We start from the raw sequence: 18,101 nt of genomic DNA on the forward strand, positions 1-18,101 counted from the left end.
CTTTAAACACAAAGAACATTTGCACTGCATACTTACGGTGTGTTTCTCAACATGTGTGTTCATGTAAGACTAATTTTTCAAGTGTTAACGCTCCCCCCGCCCCTGCAATCTTTGCTTTGCAGTTGGCTACAAGCTATTTAGGTGAAGTCAGCCTGCCTTGCTATTCACTGCTTCAGGGAACAATCGGCATCATATCAAGTACTGAAAAGCCTAGCAGATTCAAAGCAATTCTGCAGAAATTACGAACACCAGCTGTAAGAGATAGTGCATATGGAGATACATAGCTTGCTAGTATTCGACTACTATAAATCACGAGTTTGGGAGCATATGGGCACTGAGTAAAGAAAATCTCCGCTTACAAATATTAAATTTGAGATGAGGGGGATACAATCAACAAAATAAATTACCTGTAAGTGTGTGTGAGACAGCAAAAATATAACCACTTACCTATGGATCATATTGTGAGAATGCAAGTATGCTAATCCCTGGAGAGCACCATGGGTAATTGCTGCTATTTCCACTTCTTGCAATGGCTTTTTATGAACTTAAGGAAAGAATTTATTTGAAATTCAATATTAAAGAAAACATTGCAGTTTGCAGCATGCAAGTTGAGTACTGTTAACAATGTAAACAGAGATAAAACACTAAAAGTTCGGGTTTTACTAGGTTCAGCATAAGAAGCAAATATAAAAATAGTTCACAGCACACATTCTATAATCGGATGTAATCTTCTAACTCTAAAATGGCAGGTATTTGCTATCAAAAGAGAGCCTACTTTGCAACCATATACTATGTTCCTGTCAGTTCTGTGACCATTCTCCCAAACACCGATTTGAGACTCAATATTCAATTTTCCATTAATGAAGCTAAATCCCAAACCCTAGAACTTTACAACAATTCACACATGAATAAACTGTAGCAATACAGATGACCCTCCAGCAGCTCAGCCTTTTGTCCTGAAATGCTTCTGGCAAGGAAAGGAGACGAACAACTTACTGGCCACACATATATCTTCAATGAAAATTCACTTCAAGAAGCCTGATAGGAAAATGACCATTTAACAAAAGACCTCATCAAGGCAAATCCTAATACTGCTGCAGTGTTGTTCTAGTCAACATGCCTACAGTTGTTAGTAAGCATTAGGATCAACAGCAAGGGGTTTCAGAAATGTATCTTGAACTGTCATGACAGGAGAACCTAAAACTCCTAAGAAAATAAATAGCTGACTGACAACTTTAAAGTAATACAAACCAAGGAGAAACTAGCCACCTAGGAAAGCTGATATTCTACAGAAAAACCATTACAGACATGCAAGAATTCAAAAAAACCCTACACCTGTTCACACACACTCTACCCCCAAATGAAACTAAATATTCCAGGACAATTTTGTGATGCTGTAACCTCCTACTTCAGTACTATACTTGTGACTTTCAATCAAATAAATGTGCATGACATACCTTCTAGTAAGTCTGACGCTGATCCTAAACAATATTCCATAACAAGCTGTATGGGAAGAAATCAAAGGAGCTGTTAGAACATCTCCAATAGTAAATGTATGTTTTCTAGATTTCAGTGGAGAAATCTAGAAATAACCACTGGTGCATACAGTGCAGATTGCTTGTAACATTAAGTCCCATTCCAGCATTGTCATGCTGACCCCTCCTCACTAGGACAGCTCTAACTGGAATTAGCATAGCCCTCTTGTGTAAGATACCAAGCAACAAAACTATTAAGTAAGGCAAAAGCATATTCATAACCAGTTATGTATTGTATTACATATTTTATATGCATGTACTTAACAGGAATATTAAATAGCACTTAACAAGCTTATCAGAGTATTAAAGGGCTATTTAGGGATTTACTTCAGATTTTGTCCCGTTCATATTTCAAAACCACCCTAAAACTCTGTCCTGCAGATTTATTGATGCTTATACGTTTAGATTATTAGTTCAACAATATGATTTCTTTCATATATCGTACCACAAAAACTGTCAGGTGTACATCACACTCTTCATTTGACAAAATGCTTCCTCTGCACAGCATCTATTCCTACACACACATTTTTATGCACACAAACTCAAATAACCCAAATTCAGTAAACAATATACAACAGAAGAATTTAGTTATATAACAGAAATACTAATGACTCAATATATACTTTAATGACAATTTTTGTAGGATAATTCTAACCTATTTATTAAAGTACAGCCGAACACTTACTTCTGGAACATATCCAGTCAACCTGTAAAGTACTGAACCATTAACACTCAGTGCCATACCAAATGCATTGTTAAGTGACCTGCAAATATCTAATAAAGTTGCTGTATTTGCCTCTCAGGCAGTAGAAGTGAAATTCTCACCTTTCCTTACAGCAAGAAAAGTGATAGATAAATTTGTTGCGCACACACCCCCACCCACCCCCTTACTATTTATTTCCAATACTCAGTCCATCAAGCTATATACACTAGAACAACTGCACAACTACCTCACTCTGCAAGTGAAAGGCAGAATTTCCCTAAATCTTGTTTCCAAAAACGCCATTCAGTTTTGCTGAGCATCTGTAAAGTCCTTGAGTATTCTCATCTGAATCTGTGCAGTGCAAGTGTTCAGGTGCCTCCTGAAAGCCAGCTGGAGATATTTTAAAGCACCCTTAACCGAGGCAAGAGAAGTGCAGAGTGCAGCAGATGCTTACCCATGCTGTATGCTCCCGCAAATAGCAGCCTTTGTATTCTATACTGTTAGGGTGTTTTATTCTTTGGAGGAACTTGACTTCCTTAATAATATCCTGCCATTTCTGTAGAAAATAAAAGGAATAGAAAGACTTTAAAAACTGTTACCTTTTTTTTGATTGTTGTTAAGTTAGTATGTCATTTAATTATTTTAAGAGGCAAAACCACCTTAAGGTTCCAAATCAAAATAAATTTACATCAACACCATGATGTTCACCAGTTAACTCCTCAACAGACCTATGAAATAAGTTACTGATTGATTAGGCTGCACGTAAGGATCTCTCATCAATGTAATAATTTACAGTTATATGGATGCACAGAATATACTACTACGAAACTATATTTGAGCAAAAAAAGAAGCAATCCTTTTTTAAGGGATACCTTTTCTGTGGCCAAATGAAACATACATCCGAACCTGAAAGAGATGTGGATGACGTGTCCTTCAGCAGGATCAGCTGTCTCTCACTTAACTCTTGAAGATATAAAGACCCATCCCTACCAGTAAGTATATTACACTGGATGATGCTCCATTTATCGGCTGCCGAATATCTGACTACATCCTTGATAACGTTTCTCCATTACTAGTTTAGTCTATACAAGGACCAATTTAAAATGAGTTACCACCAGACAAAGGAACGGTTCCGCAGGAGTAAAAGACTAAACAGATAAAATAAAATCCAGGTTTATAATAAGGGAAGCTCTGCCAGTACGACTTTGAAGTACAGAAAAGGCCAAAATGTCACGTTCTGATGTGTGCCTAGACACTGCCATTACTCCCCTTGGAGGAAATCACCAAGTCCTCCCATTTGATGCACACATCCAGCTTCCTCCGGCAAAAAGGGCAAAAGCTTGTAAAGTACAACAGCAAGGCTACAACTACCAGAAAAAAATTTCAAAATCAAATGCAGTAGCTGAAACCATTTAAGTATGCAGACATCAACACAAGAGTGTTGACACTGAAAATGCTTTTGAGAAAGATTATAGGTTCTGAAGTTAATCGGAGGTAGAGAAACCTCACCCAACACCGAAAGGTTCAAAAGCTGTTTTCCAGCTCCTGTTAATCTCTCAGCACACGCTCCCTCAGGCATATGTATGTGGCTGGGATTCATAGATGGACAGACGTCTCGTATACCCAAATGCTTGGGAAAACACATGCCAACCCCAAATCCTCCTCAATAAAAATGTTAGGGTTAGAGAAACAAATGAAACCAGGGAGCATGGTAGCCACAACCGAAGCAGCTGATTGACTAAGCATTTCTCAACACCAGAAATTTCTTGAGCATCATATCAGTGCAGCTTATTCTAACATAAAGTCTCCCACTAACACCCTCACGCTAGTACAAGAACAACTTAGTGCCTTTCACCTTTAGCCTTAAAGGCTTCAAGGTACCAAGCAGTAAAAGCCAAACCAAGAAAGTGCCACTCTAAGCTTCTATACTGGGAAGACAGAGGTGATATATTAGTCGAGACGTATTCGTGACTTCATGCGTAAAATAAGCCCTGAGACCACGTTAAGAGCACAGTACTACATATTTCAAAGGTTTTAAACTTATTTTTAGTATAAAATATGTCCTTATTTTAGAGAATAATTGTTCCCACCAATGATAAAAATCTTATTATGAAACCAAAGTAAATATAAACGATACCAGAATGCCCTTAATCAATTTTCTTTACATAGGCTAGATCACACCTCTAGCAAACTTCTGAACAAGACAAATAAATATAGAAGTAAAATGGAACATGTTTTAATCCTGCTCTTATTACTTTCTTCAAAATAAAGAAACATATGCATTGAAGACAAACAAAAGCTATTTCTGAAGCATGCACAGTTTGTTTCATTCATGTGAATAGAGTATTTATAGCTCACGGTAATTAAAACAGTAGGACAAGTAGTAAGTACAAATTATTCTTTCATCAGTACACAGTTAAACAAGTCACCGCAGTGACAAAATAGAAACATGCACAGCAAATTTAACTATGAAGCTAGAATGTAGGACTGCTAGAGAGACACTGTCACCTCTACCTCCTACACAGACACACACACACACAGAAAGGAAGGAATAGTTCAGCTCCATGTAGTGCAGGTGGCCAATACACAAAAGGCAGGTACAGAAAGCAACAAGTTGTTAATCAAACTCATCAGAGCAAGACTGCTTCTAAGACTGGAATACAGAGAATGGAGGGAGGGAACCATAAATGCCTTGAACAACATGTCCCAATAAATACTGCTGTTGAAAAATTGTGCCACGTTTTGATAGATGTTGTTTATCAGAAATAATACCAAATCGGCTTGTAGGGCGTTTCAAGAATCTGTTCTAGCACTTCAACTTTTCAAGTATAAAATCAATTATCTCTATGAAGCGTCCTAGGGAAAAAAAACACATCCGGGGTGGCCATGAAAACACTTAACGTTTAAATCTCAGAGGCCTAATTTTACAGACCACTCTGCAAAGACTGCCTTAATCCTTAGCTCTGGCAGTTCTTCTGTAATTATGCTGCTGCTCAGATTTTCACACTCATTCATTCACGGCTGTTTTGCTTTTGTTTTAGCTCCTCATCAGCACAGTCATTCCAGGGAGAGATGCATCCTGTCTTACTACTTTGTACAAGCAAGATTCCCTCTAACCTCTCACTGCTGCATCCAATGTCATTATTCCTTTGTCCAGTAAGTAACATGGTTATTTTGTGAAAGGTATTTAAAATCGAATGTTTAAGGGCAACAAGACATACTAACATATAAACCTACCACTTCTCATTTTATTTTTTGCTTACTACACATTTATGTGGCCCCATAAAAGAGCCCTTTGTGTCTGGAAGAAAGAAGTTCTACCCATCTTTCCCTAGAGCAGATTAGGCAGAAATACACTGTGAAGAGTAAACTTAATTTGTTTTGTTTACACAGTACCCTCATTCACCTTTACAGCTTTAAGAAAGATTTTCTCCTGCTGTGATCCAAGCTAATTAAAATCATCCAAATTAGTAAGTATTTGCAATGGTCAAGATGTAATAGGTAACGTTCTACATACCTCATTGGACTGCTTCCCACTATATGACATTTTCTTGATGGCCACCACTTCATTGGTGCGCACATCACGTGCCTGTAACAAGAAAACATCATGCATCAATTTCTTAAGATGACTGTTTCACATGAAATGTAAACCAAACATACTGATAAAAAAAAAAATAATCCTTATCCATTAGTTAACTTTTGCAGAGAGTTAAACTAAAATATCTTCCAAGGGGTGTAACTGCTGCATGTATCAGAAATTTCCAAAGTTAAAGATGACCCTGCTGTTTGTGAGACAAGGTATGACATTTTTCTGTGCTCAGCATCCAGCAAGTCTCTGCAGGAGTCAGCTGCTGTCACTTCTAAACTAAAAATCATAGTTTATAAAAGCAGCTCTAATTCAAGTAGAACAGATTTCCCCTAAATCAGTTTCTCTCCTTGCCCAGGTCTGTTCCAGGCAAAGTCAGCCCCCTTGTTCCATTCCGAACACAAGCATAGATGTTCCAGGATGCACAGGAGATACCTGCTCCAGACACAGGTGGCTTTCTCCCCGGTGCTCCCACCAACTAGCTGTTGGGTCTCAAAGGAAGGCAGGTGATACAGGGAGAGATGGCAGTGATCTAAGCGACCCATCTTCAGATTCCCGTTCCGACTTCCACTTTCTCAGTCCAATAATATTATTATTTACACTGCACAATAAAATGTACATGGTTTTTCACACTTCAAAGGCAGACTTCCTGACTTCAGAGACAATCCAAGATAAGACTTAGATGAGAAGTTTTGTTTAATTTAGCACCAAAGCAACAGCTCATTCACCCTGGCAGAAGAGGCAGTGCTGCTTCACCTTGCAGGAAGGATGGCTCCAGACAAGACCCTGGCCTTTCCTCTGTTAAGGATTTCAGCAGCACAGGAGGGCGGTGGAGGAAAAGACCTCTGAGACTCCCCGATAAGAATAATCAACTTGGATATGAAGCCAAATGATATAAATCAGAATAATGTGCACCACAGCATTCACTAATGACTGATGAAAATGCTGATTTTTAATACAGTTGTACCATCAAGCACAGCCTATCAGAACATGGATTAACAAAGTACCGGGACTCTGCCTTCTGTAAAAAGGTTTTCCAGTCATGTTTTAATTCTGCCGTTCATTAAAGAGATTCCCAGAATTCCTTGGCAGTCTTTATTTCAACCAGTTACGATAAGCTTGAACCAATACTATTTTTAGTTTTCTTTCTGTTTGAGAGGATCCTTCCTACCGTCTCATTGGTATTACCTTTAAGGTTTGGGGGACAGCTATTGTTGTTTTTTGAGACAAAAAAGGAAGAATAAAATTCTGACTCCCCGATCTTTGCCAATTAGAGATAATCTCTGAAACATTCAAATTGGTGAAGAACTCCAATAGAACAGGCAAGCAAAATACTAGAGCAGAGCAGAAGGAACACAGCTCTAACAAAAGAGAGTGGGTTATTCTTCTGCTCCATCTGCAGTGTTCCAGTGTAGTAGGTTTCCTGTGTCAAGTGAAAGCTATTATTACACTGCAGAGCAGGGATTAGGGTAAGGATAATACCAAAATGATTCAGAGGTGCCAGACTTGCAGATCCGAAGAAACTAAAACCATGAGGTGAACCAGCAAAATTCATGTCATTTATGAAAGAAAAAAAAGAAACTTTCCGCCACTGCAGGCTGTAACAGCAACAAAGAAAGAGACAAGAGTAAATGCTCTCAGCCAGTTACCATGCAAGAGAAATATATCACCCCTTCTCGGGATCACCACTGAAAGGAAAAAAAGGTAGGTACAACTAACAATGAAAGACTAAACTGCATTTAAAAAAAGGCAGGGGGAGATTTCAGGATTATATGGATTTTTCTCCTTGTTAATTTACTCCCACATCTATTTATCATCAACATTTTTGGTCCAGGCTGTAGGCAATGAAAGCAGCCTGGTGAGGTGGGAGCTATGTATTAGAAAACCCAAGCAAGCAACCTCTGATTGTGTCTGCCTAACACTGACAGCCCCACGGCTGCAGTGGGGCTGAGAGAGAGAACCGTCACAGCTGGCACCCCATGAACATTAAACTCATGGCGTTCATTTGCTTTTTTAGTTTCCCTGTGATCCCGAATAATTGAAAAAAGCCAATGCCTAGACAAAAGCCATGAAGATGTTACAAGGCCAGCTAACTTAAACAATCCAAATAAACGAGGCTTGTTTTATGGCAGACATTTATGTGCATATATCCTGCTTTCCTCTGAAAACTCCACACAAAGGATCAACATCTGGTGACCAGAATAACTTCAGCAGTGATACAAGCAAAATACGAGCAAAGGAAAGGTGGAGTATGTCACCGGCTTTGGTAATATCCTTTTAAGCAGTTATCAACTATAATCCAATATTACATTGATTACAGAAAGTTTAACTGTTTGTATTAACAGAATCAAATTCTGGAGAAAGAAACATAAGGGAACTTTTTTCCCTAGCTTTACAGAGGAATGAAGGACCCAAGACATACACTTCTCTACTTCAGTTCTTGATGCCTATTTAATTTACGCTAAATTTCTCCCTCCGTGTTCTCTTTCTCATCTTTTGGGCTTCTGTTTGAGGTGTCAGAGTACATTACATGAAACATCTTGAGATTCAAGACCTCAGACCTGCTAGTAGTAAAAAGTAGTAAAAAGATACCATAATACAACACAAAACTTAGAGGTTACAACTTTGTAACAAAGAAATAGCAACAGCGTGTCTTCTTTGAAGCTCTCTCTTAACTTGACAAAAACAAGGCCCCCAGACGGGCTGCAGTGTGAGATGCACCGTTCACACACGTCTGCAAGTGCCAAATTAGACGTACTTTCCATTAAAGAAGCACAATCCAAACACCAGCTAGTAATTGCACTCTTCAGTGGATAAATACCAATCTATAATGAATTGCTAGTCTAAAAGAAGGGGGGAGAAGGAAGGGCCTAGAAGTTAATGACCTCTTACTTTCGATCTCTTTGTAGAAGGAGCTGGTAACGGGCAATCAGCCCTTACCACAACTACAAGGTTGAGGCAGCCTACAAATGCCACGGCAGCAGCTTCTTGCAGATGCCTGCGAAGCTGTTAGCACCCAGCCTGCAGGCCACCCCTGGCTGTACACTGCTTTCCCGTACCTGTGGGGTTCATGCACACCTCTGAGATTATTCAAGTTTTTCCAGGAACACTGTATCCTTCCACAATAATGTTTCTTCAAATAATATTTCCCCCTAGCAGTGAGGCAGATTTTTGCCAGTTCCCTCCTTCTGTATCCACTCTTTAACCAAAGCAAGTAAATGAGATGAAGTAAAAGCCGCAGGTAAGTACTGTTTCGTTAGAAAACACTTCCTCCCCCAGATCTGTTCCCAGACAGTGGTGGCTCATAGTTTTAAGCAGGGAACAAAATTAAGAAGCTTTTCCTAATTAGTTCATCTGTGCTGCATTAAATTTGTGCTGGAAGGTTCCCAACATGGTCTGCTGCAATTATTAACAATGAATAGGCATCTCATAAAATACTGACACAAATGGCTTTTTGAAGGGAAATTGGCAGGTTTGGCCACACCTCCCACAATTATAAATGTGAAAAGGTTTTCTGAGGAAAATGATTTTTTTAAAATCAAAGTCTCACAGTATGCACTTTGGTTAACATACAGCAACCTGCAAGTCAGGTTACCATGAGACATCCCACCTCCAACCAGCCTGGGAAAAATTCTGCTGCCCAGATATACATGTCAAGTAAGTTTTATGCAGATGAATACTGGGAGTCTTGCCTGAAGTCGGGAAGGATGTGACAGGACAAATGACAACAAAAGCACCAACACTCAGGTGTCAGACGAAAAGAACGGCTTTAAGGGAGCCTGGGGGTATGCACAAAGGGAGAGAGAACTCAATTTTTCTCAAGGGGCAAAAGATGATAAGGAGATGATCAGACGAAGAGAACTGCATTGCCAGTCAGAATTGATGGAGTAGAACCCCATGTTTTAATTTGCAGAAAAATCCCTGCTCGCAACATAATGATGTACCTAAAAGCACCAAGCAAGGACCATGTTTCCAGTTTTTCTTTTCGGTTTGTATGCAAACACCTTATAGATACCGTGAGTCTGTGAACGGGCTGAGACTGTACAGGCACACAAGCAAACATCTCTGCCCCAGACATATAAAAAGATTCACAGCAGTTTCTTTTCCTCAATATGTTAAAGAAAGTCTACATCCACAGTTTAAAGATAAAGAGACAGCTTAAATTCACAAGTTACGGAGCTACTTACAAAATAAACTGCTCCAAAGCTTCCATGGCCAATCTCTCGGAGATCTGTGAAGAGCTTTTCTGGATCTTCTTTGAAGAAGAGCTCTGCAATTTCTGGGTCCTTCAGGCTGCCCGCTCGGCTGGTTGATGGCATCCTGCTGGGCAGTTAGCCGACCGACTATCTGGGTTTAAAGTGCTGCCTCAACCCTTGGTTCATCTGTATGAATGGAGCCTCTTCAGCATGGATTACTGCAAGAAAAAGATTGTGATCCTTCGCTGATTATCCTCTTCTCAAAGAGCCAGAAACAAAGCTACAACAGAGCAGCTTCCACTTCTTCCAGAGCAAGCATCCCTACAGTGTGAAGCAACACAACCTATCTGCTGGGACAATGTCACAGTCCCCCTGTGACACCAGTAGGGCATTTCTACAGAAAACAAACCAAAATCAAAACACAAAATGAGACACATTCCTTGCTCCAGCATCTGCTCAGTTGCCGGCAGAGCAGTCAATAGAACCTCTCTGACTTACAGCAATAACTGGTTTGTCACTGGTGAGCCCATGTTACCTTGACTCTGAAGAATTATACCCACTACGTCTTGAAGCATTGTTTGGACTTTGTAAGTGGATGACACAATTGCGTGTGTGTGTGTATATATATATGAAAATATATTTTAAATGGTCTTTGCAAGACAAGATATATAGTACAAGTACGATGTGTACGACAGTCCACTGCCATTTACTAATCTGTACTTACATTTTTTTAACTCAGCTGAGTAATTTTTTCCTTCTGCAATTGTACTCATTAAGCACTGAGTGACCAATTTTTACTCATTTCAGCACGCACGTGGAGACGTCTCTAAAGCATCTCCTTCCACAGCTAAATAAGTCATGGTCCTTTTTGTTTTTTCCTCTTATCTGAACTCATGATCTCTATTGTAAAGTGCCTCCTCTTCAGAGTTTTATTTGCAACCCCCTTCTTTAAGAGAACAGCATCCAGAACAGGAGATACCCAGTTCTACACACAACGCATGTCTTTCTACTCCACCAGATGCAAACATACATTTTAATTGTGATAGCACATGATACAGCCTTCTACAATAGTCCATTGGCAAACATTTTCTTCAGAGAAACATGCAACTTCAGACCCCACTGGGAATGCATGAAAACCTTTCTGTGTGCACCATGCATTTGCTTTCATTTACTCAAAGTGTCAAAGTCTTGGAATCTATCCAGAAGAAAAGTATACTTTCAAGTTGTGCTGCAATCCTACTGTATCTTTACAACAGATGAAAATAAACAACGCTTATAAGTAAAATGCACTTTTCCAGCCCCCCCTCCTCAAGGAACAGCCTGGCATTTGAATTTCCTCTTAATTACCTGTAAATTGTCACCAATAAAAACTGCGTCACTGGCAAACAGCTAATCACACAGCTCATTTCTTTCCAAAAATCCCTGTCTGGTCAAGGCTTGTGCTTTTTTTATTCATATGTCAAATTTGTTTTTTTTAAAGAGTTTTATACCTTCACAAGGGAAAAAAGAAAGATGACAAACCTGAGTTTAACCAATGTATCAGAAGGCCCTATCCCTGTCCACTTTTCCTCCTTTTCTGGGTGCTATAAACTCCACCTTTCTCCAAGCCTCTGCACCATCAATGAATCATTTGTTTTCCCCTCCCTGCAGACCAGTTCCTACAAGGATGGAAAAAGACATACTCCTGCATGTTTGTGCTCAGTGGTACTCTTCTCTAGGCAGTTGCAGCATGTGAAAGTGCCAAAGACTGCCTGCTCCTTGTTAGTTCAAATATCTGCCAGCATCGCTACAAGGAGAGCACAATTGTGCGAGAGACAGCCAAGACATACCTAGTTGTAAAGTCTGCAAGAGTCTCCAGTTTTTCTGATGAAGACAGGCGTGGGAGAGAGAACGCAGGGAAGGGAAGCGAAGCAAAATCCAGCATTTTCATAGCTTTCCTCCAAGAAGTCAGCATTCAAAAAGATTTATAACGCAACCCAAAATGTGTTTCCATGATAGCCTGCTCAGGGGCTAAGGAAAAACCGATATTCAAATCCCAGTGGTGGAACAAGTATAAAAACATTTATCTATACACACACACACACAGAAAATACGCAGCTGTTCACAACTTTGCTACACTGCACTCACAAGCATGCACACACACATTTCATATGGATGCAGGATCATTACAGAAGCCTTCGAAGCAGACATGACATTCCCAACAGCCAGTGAAGCCGGGTGAGATGCATAGGAACGGGACTGTGGGATCTCCACCTTCCGTTGCATAACACAGTAACTAATACCATGTGGGAAGGGAAATAATTAGCTTGAATTCAGCCCGTACCTGAAGCACACTGCATTTACGAAGACTGGAAGAAAAGGGTTGGGGTTTTTTTGTTATTTTTCTTTCTTTCAAATAAGCCAACAATATTCCACTTGATTCCAGCTCTAACAAGCACATAACACTGAAAGACAACTGTTTCACATTTACAGCCCCCGACGAAACAATAGACAAAAAGCATCAGTCAGAAAAACGAGAGAAAGGAGCTGGGGGAAGGGTGCTGATAACCAGAGCACACTCAGTATTATTGAAGGAATGTTTCTTGGATCGACGGTAATGATGTCATGTTCCATCTTTTAAGAAGCATCAGATTCTTACAAAAAGGACATTGTTGTTCAAAAGCAACTGCTGCAATCCCAGAATGCCCTTTTCCCTACATCTGTTAGTCAGAGGGGCTAGGCTTGGATAAACCTGCTAATATGGCCAAAAGTCACATGGCCTCGCGAGCGAGCGTGCGTGCGAGAGCCAGAGTGCGGAGAAAAACCCTGCGCGCACACAGCTGAGATGGATTACACATTTCTCCCCCTCTCTACCTACCCCCCATGCCAAACCAGCCACCAGACTCATTCTTGGCATCGTTTCTGAGCATGCCTCTGAAATGCCATCCACCGGCAACACTTTTTACCACTGCTAAAACTCTTACCAGGCTCACTAACAATACAGAAGTGGTACGGGACTGGCTACTGCTCTGCCAGACTTCGAACAGCAAATGAGAGCAGAACTCATCTGTTGTGACACACCTTAAAATACAGCTTTTCCCCTTTTAATCCTAAGAGCATGGAGACAAATTTAATTATCTTTATTCTTGGAAATAATTGCTGCTTTGAAATGCATGAGAATAAAAGCATTCAGTATTAAAACCTATTTAACAGAATAGTCAAACACATACATGACATTACACTTATCATTTTATCTGCTTAGATGGAACAATAAAAATGCATTAATGTAAATTCCAGCCATAAGAAAGCTTTACATAGTCTCGCTTAATAAAGCGCTCCCATTTTTTATGGATGCTGCAATATTAAATTCCCTCAGTCTTCTTTTACCCAGACAACATGCGCTGCCTGCCAAAGCCTGACAGTGCCAGCAGCCAAGATGCTCTGCCTCCTGCCTTGCAATAATGACACCTGAACACTTTGGGGAAACAGAACTGAAGTTAGGAGAAGTGGCACACAACATGGTTATTGCATTATTTTAGATGTATTAAAAATACAGAGGAGTCTTAAAGATTAAAAAAACCCCTGCAACTAAACTGTGCTGAAAATTAAATCATATACCAGCAGGCAGCTGGTTTTCTAAACTACAGTCAAGTTGCACTTACGTATTTTACATTCTTCCACCACTGCAGACCCTTTACTACAGGTTTTTTTGGATCGGTGCAGCTACACTGTTAAACACAATTGTTCCCAGTGGATGGGACTGATCAGCTCACCTTAGACAGCTCAGATCAGGTGGCCAGATCCTGACTGTGGCCAAGGGACTGGCACTGCAAACAGGATACAGCACCTCTGACTGTGCCTGCCTTCACCGGCTGAAGAGGCAGCCTACCTACAAGCCACCCTGCAGGCTGCTAAAATTAGATAAAATGAATTCCACATTTTTTCTCAGTTGTCACTCATACAAAAAGATAATATCGCATTGCATAAAGACAACTACTGCTACTTAGCTCAGTTCCACTCACAACCAACAAGGTGATGTAGGAATATAAGAAAGATTCGAAATAAACTAGGGAATGATCAAAGCACAAGACTGGACCAACTATTTCCATACAGTAGGCTGAACTAACTACACTTAGTGGCCACCATTAGTAGTGTTGACGACACTGACTACAGGCCAAAATGTTTTATCAAATTACTTTCATCTGAACAACAAGCAGTTAGTAGAAACCGCATGCACGCATCCACAAAAGTCTATGAATCAATAAGGTGGTACGTTCCCTGTAATTACGGCTATATTAAACGTATACACACACACCTTGAACCACTGACATAAGGAAGCTGAAGATGAGGATGGGATAAGACCTGTTCTCTTCTGAGTTCTCTGCCTCCCTGCCATGTCATCTCAAGCTGAAGTAAGACCCACCCCTGTGACTAACATCCCCTGGGATCCTGCAGAGCAGAACAAGCAAAGCTCTGAATGGTCAGCTGCCATATTTATAAGTGCATATTTAAGCGTTATGCTACAGAGACCTCACAGAAATTATAATTTGTCCACACTACACTAAAATATGTGATGGCCGTCACAGTCACAGATAACTGTCTTCATTGCCCTTCCTGCAAAGGGGAAGGGAACCTACTCACTGAGATTTCCATCTATCCATCATACTATTTCTCTGATTCGCATTCAGAACAATTCAGTGAGTGACAGTGACTAGAAGGTATTTGGTTACACTAACCATGAGATTCATCAAAGCATTTGTAGATCCTTAAGATGGTTCAAAAACATGCACAAACCAAATTACAACACGGGCTTGCTTGTAGATTATTAGCATTAAAAATCAGTACGCTTTGCCTGTACAAATGAAGTTTCAAGGAATCAACAATTCAACATGCTTTGACATCCATATTATAACCAGAGTTAAACAAATACCATATGAGCACAAAATGGAAACAACAAACAGATTTATGCATCCATCATCCTGTGTCTCTCTCCCTTTCACCAGGTACCACAAGGCATGCTATGTGGACTCCTAGGATGGCTAATAAGGCCTACAGGAATGCTGTCCTCCATTACTAATTATAAACAAAAAATTCTTTGCTGTTTGAGACATAAATCTTGTTTCAATGTCATACTCATCTGCTATATGACCCACTTAGCACAGTAAAATCCATAAAAACTTATCGTTAGTATCAAGTGTAGCCACACTGTATATTTTTCCCCTAATAGAAAATACACGACAATTAAAAAACCCAAATAAACAAATCAGGAGACCAGTTATAGCACTTATGATCTTTAGAGCTGCACACTCCAACAGAAAAGACTATAAAGTGAATATTCAACACAAAAAACTACTGGTCTTTGCAGGTTTTCTCACTCAAAGTCAGAGCAGGAATAAAACCACGAACAAAAAAAACCCCACCACCAAAAAATAACAGCCCACCACAACATAACTTCATTTGGAAACTGCTATTCAGATTTTTTTTTAAAGCATCTGCATTGCATGCAGTGCAAACAGTTGCTAAATTTTAGTGTCATTTCCTCTGGCAGGATCTAATGCAAGAGCATCAAATAGATGGGGAATGAGTGTCACCATGCAACTGTCAAAAGAGGGAAAAGGGATTTTCTCTTACTTGCATATGGGTCAGATCTGGGGAGTGTATGAAGCTGAGATTTAAATTATCCTCTCAACACACTATTAAAAATTTCCTGAATGGCTTCCAGCTGACACTGAAAATTTCCACCACTATCATAAATATGGTAAGCTGGAACTATTGAAAGAACTGACTTTTAGGGCTTTTTTTCCTCGTACTTGCAATTATACCTGCAGTGAGTTAGATGGTAAGAATGCTTAAAGAATGATTAGATGGTAAGAATGCTTAAAATACCGACTTTTATAAAATTCTGTACAGCATTGAATGCTTGACCTAAAAGCACAACTTTTTTGAAAGTAGCAGACAAATCACTCCCCATTTTTGACAGACTCTGAATAAAAGTTTGTAAGGTAAAATAAAGTAAGCAAAAATACAGAATGAAAGTTGCTGCTTGTATGCAAATGTGAAGTAGTCGCTATTCCATGCATTTTCAGAAAAAAAAAAAGTTTTCTAGCATACAAACCAAAAATATCAGCACATATGAACTGTTTGTTTATAAACCACGCAGAGGAAACCTCAGCTGAACTTTCCGTACGATATATTGCCTGTTGGGCAGAGGAAGCTTCTTGTCTGACATGTATTTGAGACATTGAAGAGGCTCTCCCAGCACAACATACAACTGCGTACCCAGGCACGTCACCACTTCATCAAGAGGACACCGCCGAGCACAGGAGGCTGAACTCCGGCTGGTACATGACAGAGTAAAATACCTGATCCGTAACACTGCTAAACACCACCACAACGTACAGGAAGAGAGAACAATGTGAACAGCATGTGCATCATCCCAGTAGAAATAAAAAAAAAAAAATTACTCATTTTACTCTGAAATGTACTCTCTTCAGGCAAAGCTGGTATTCTGCAATACCAGTGTATTCACTTCATGCAACAAGAGTATGTTGCAATACCCACTCCTCAAACCCGTGGGGATGTAAGCGTGATGATTTGAGTCTAAGCTGGTGTCAGAAGCAGAAGGGCTGTATAGCTGGTGGGGATGTATCAGAAAAGATTATGAAGTCCCAGCATCAGAAAAAATGAATACTCATCGTATCAGGCAGTGCTGATATATGTGACTTTAGGAATGATGCTACCCCCTTAACTCATTTTGAAATCTGTGTATAAAGCAGTCTTTAAAATTTTAGCATGATGAATTCTATGCATGGAATTACCTTACCTGGAAAGATATAGAGCAGACAGAAATTACCTACTATATGTCCCATCACTTTATTTGCTGTACACCAAAAGCCAAAGGTGAGCCAAGCCTGCGTGGTGGGTCCTTTCTATAAGGGCACTGACAGAAGAAGTCCTGTTGGCTTATCTGTAGTTCAGGGGCTCTGCAGCCAGTGCAATACTGCCAGACTCGGGATCACATTCCATTCCTCCCTCTGCACATCTCAGCAAACACAGGGACGCGTTCTTCATTCTTGATCACTGCACCCAATTTTTCCTTCCAGCAGACTTCTCAAAACTATATACCATCATTTTTTATTGCTTTCCAATTTAAAAAAAAATAAAAATGCCCTGGCAACCCACCAAGTGCTGTGGATGTTCCTTAAAACCTCTTTTAACGTAGGCTCTGGTCCACCCCATCGACTCTTTTTTTTTCCTGTTCTGACAAAAGCAGAGCAACTCTCAAGTGCCTTAACATGCACTGCACACATGGAGGACGAGTTACTCTCTGCTCACAGCAGAAGGTGGCAGTTTCCTTGAACAGCTAAAAACCAGCTTCCTGTCCACGTTCAATTACACCACAGCAGATGGTACATGAAGACAGTTGTATTCTAGGTGACTATCACAATGGAAAGTCTATCAGCATCTCCAAGCCTCTTGAAACAGCAATTTTAGTCACTTGATGCATGTGAAACCACATACCACAGACTACTTACGTACTTGGGTAAGCCTCTCCCACCAAGCTAACAACATGTTACTTTTTCTCCTCCTAGTTCTGCAATTTGGAAACCTTCCTAGAGTGGCAATTAAGGAAGAAAAAAAAAAAGATATAACCCAGAAATGAAACAAGAAAAACCTGGAGATACAGCAAGTGGCATTAGCTTCTCCCATGCCCTGCAAAAGGAGCAAGAGGCACTCAGGAACATCGCCCTCTGAATCCTACTAACTTTCTTTTACCACTTAGTGGGAAGCTGCAGCTCAGACCATAAAATGCTAAGTAATGAATTTAAAGAATAAATTGCTTTTTTCTTAACTATCTTAAAATCATTCTTTTTGGTACATTTGTTCTCTACACTGGCTCCACTAGGACTATCTGCCATTAAAAAAAAACCACAGAGGTGCAGGTGAATGGCATTTTACAAGAGATTGTTAGAAAAATGTTTAATATTCAGAAAAAAATCCAAAATGCTGTCACAAAACTGGTTAAAAAAAAAAGAATGACCCTGAAATAGTGCCAACGACAAGCAGAACAAAAGACACCTGGAATGGGTTGAGAAAACTGG

At 39.9% G+C, this 18,101-nt stretch overlaps 1 protein-coding gene across 3 annotated transcripts in view; it reads right to left on the reverse strand.

Annotated features, from left to right (window-relative positions):
* TAOK1 (TAO kinase 1) overlaps nt 1-18,101 on the reverse strand; it is a 57,943-nt gene that overhangs the window by 29,840 nt on the left and 10,002 nt on the right. For 2 of the 3 annotated variants that reach the window (XM_037373189.1, XM_037373209.1), the window contains exons 2-6: nt 10,012-10,238; nt 5,756-5,827; nt 2,693-2,794; nt 1,458-1,503; nt 448-544 (exon numbers count right to left, since the gene is read on the reverse strand). In XM_037373189.1, coding sequence (XP_037229086.1) covers nt 448-544; nt 1,458-1,503; nt 2,693-2,794; nt 5,756-5,827; nt 10,012-10,143 — 449 coding nt within the window. In that variant the 5' untranslated portion in view covers nt 10,144-10,238. Of the gene's footprint in view, nt 1-447; nt 545-1,457; nt 1,504-2,692; nt 2,795-5,755; nt 5,828-10,011; nt 10,239-11,849; nt 12,028-18,101 lie in introns of those variants that run through there. The other variant, XM_037373199.1, reaches the window with a different exon arrangement.

This window comes from Falco rusticolus, chromosome 1 (assembly GCF_015220075.1).
Source record: "Falco rusticolus isolate bFalRus1 chromosome 1, bFalRus1.pri, whole genome shotgun sequence".
In the NCBI taxonomy this organism is placed as follows: Eukaryota; Metazoa; Chordata; class Aves; order Falconiformes; family Falconidae; genus Falco; species Falco rusticolus.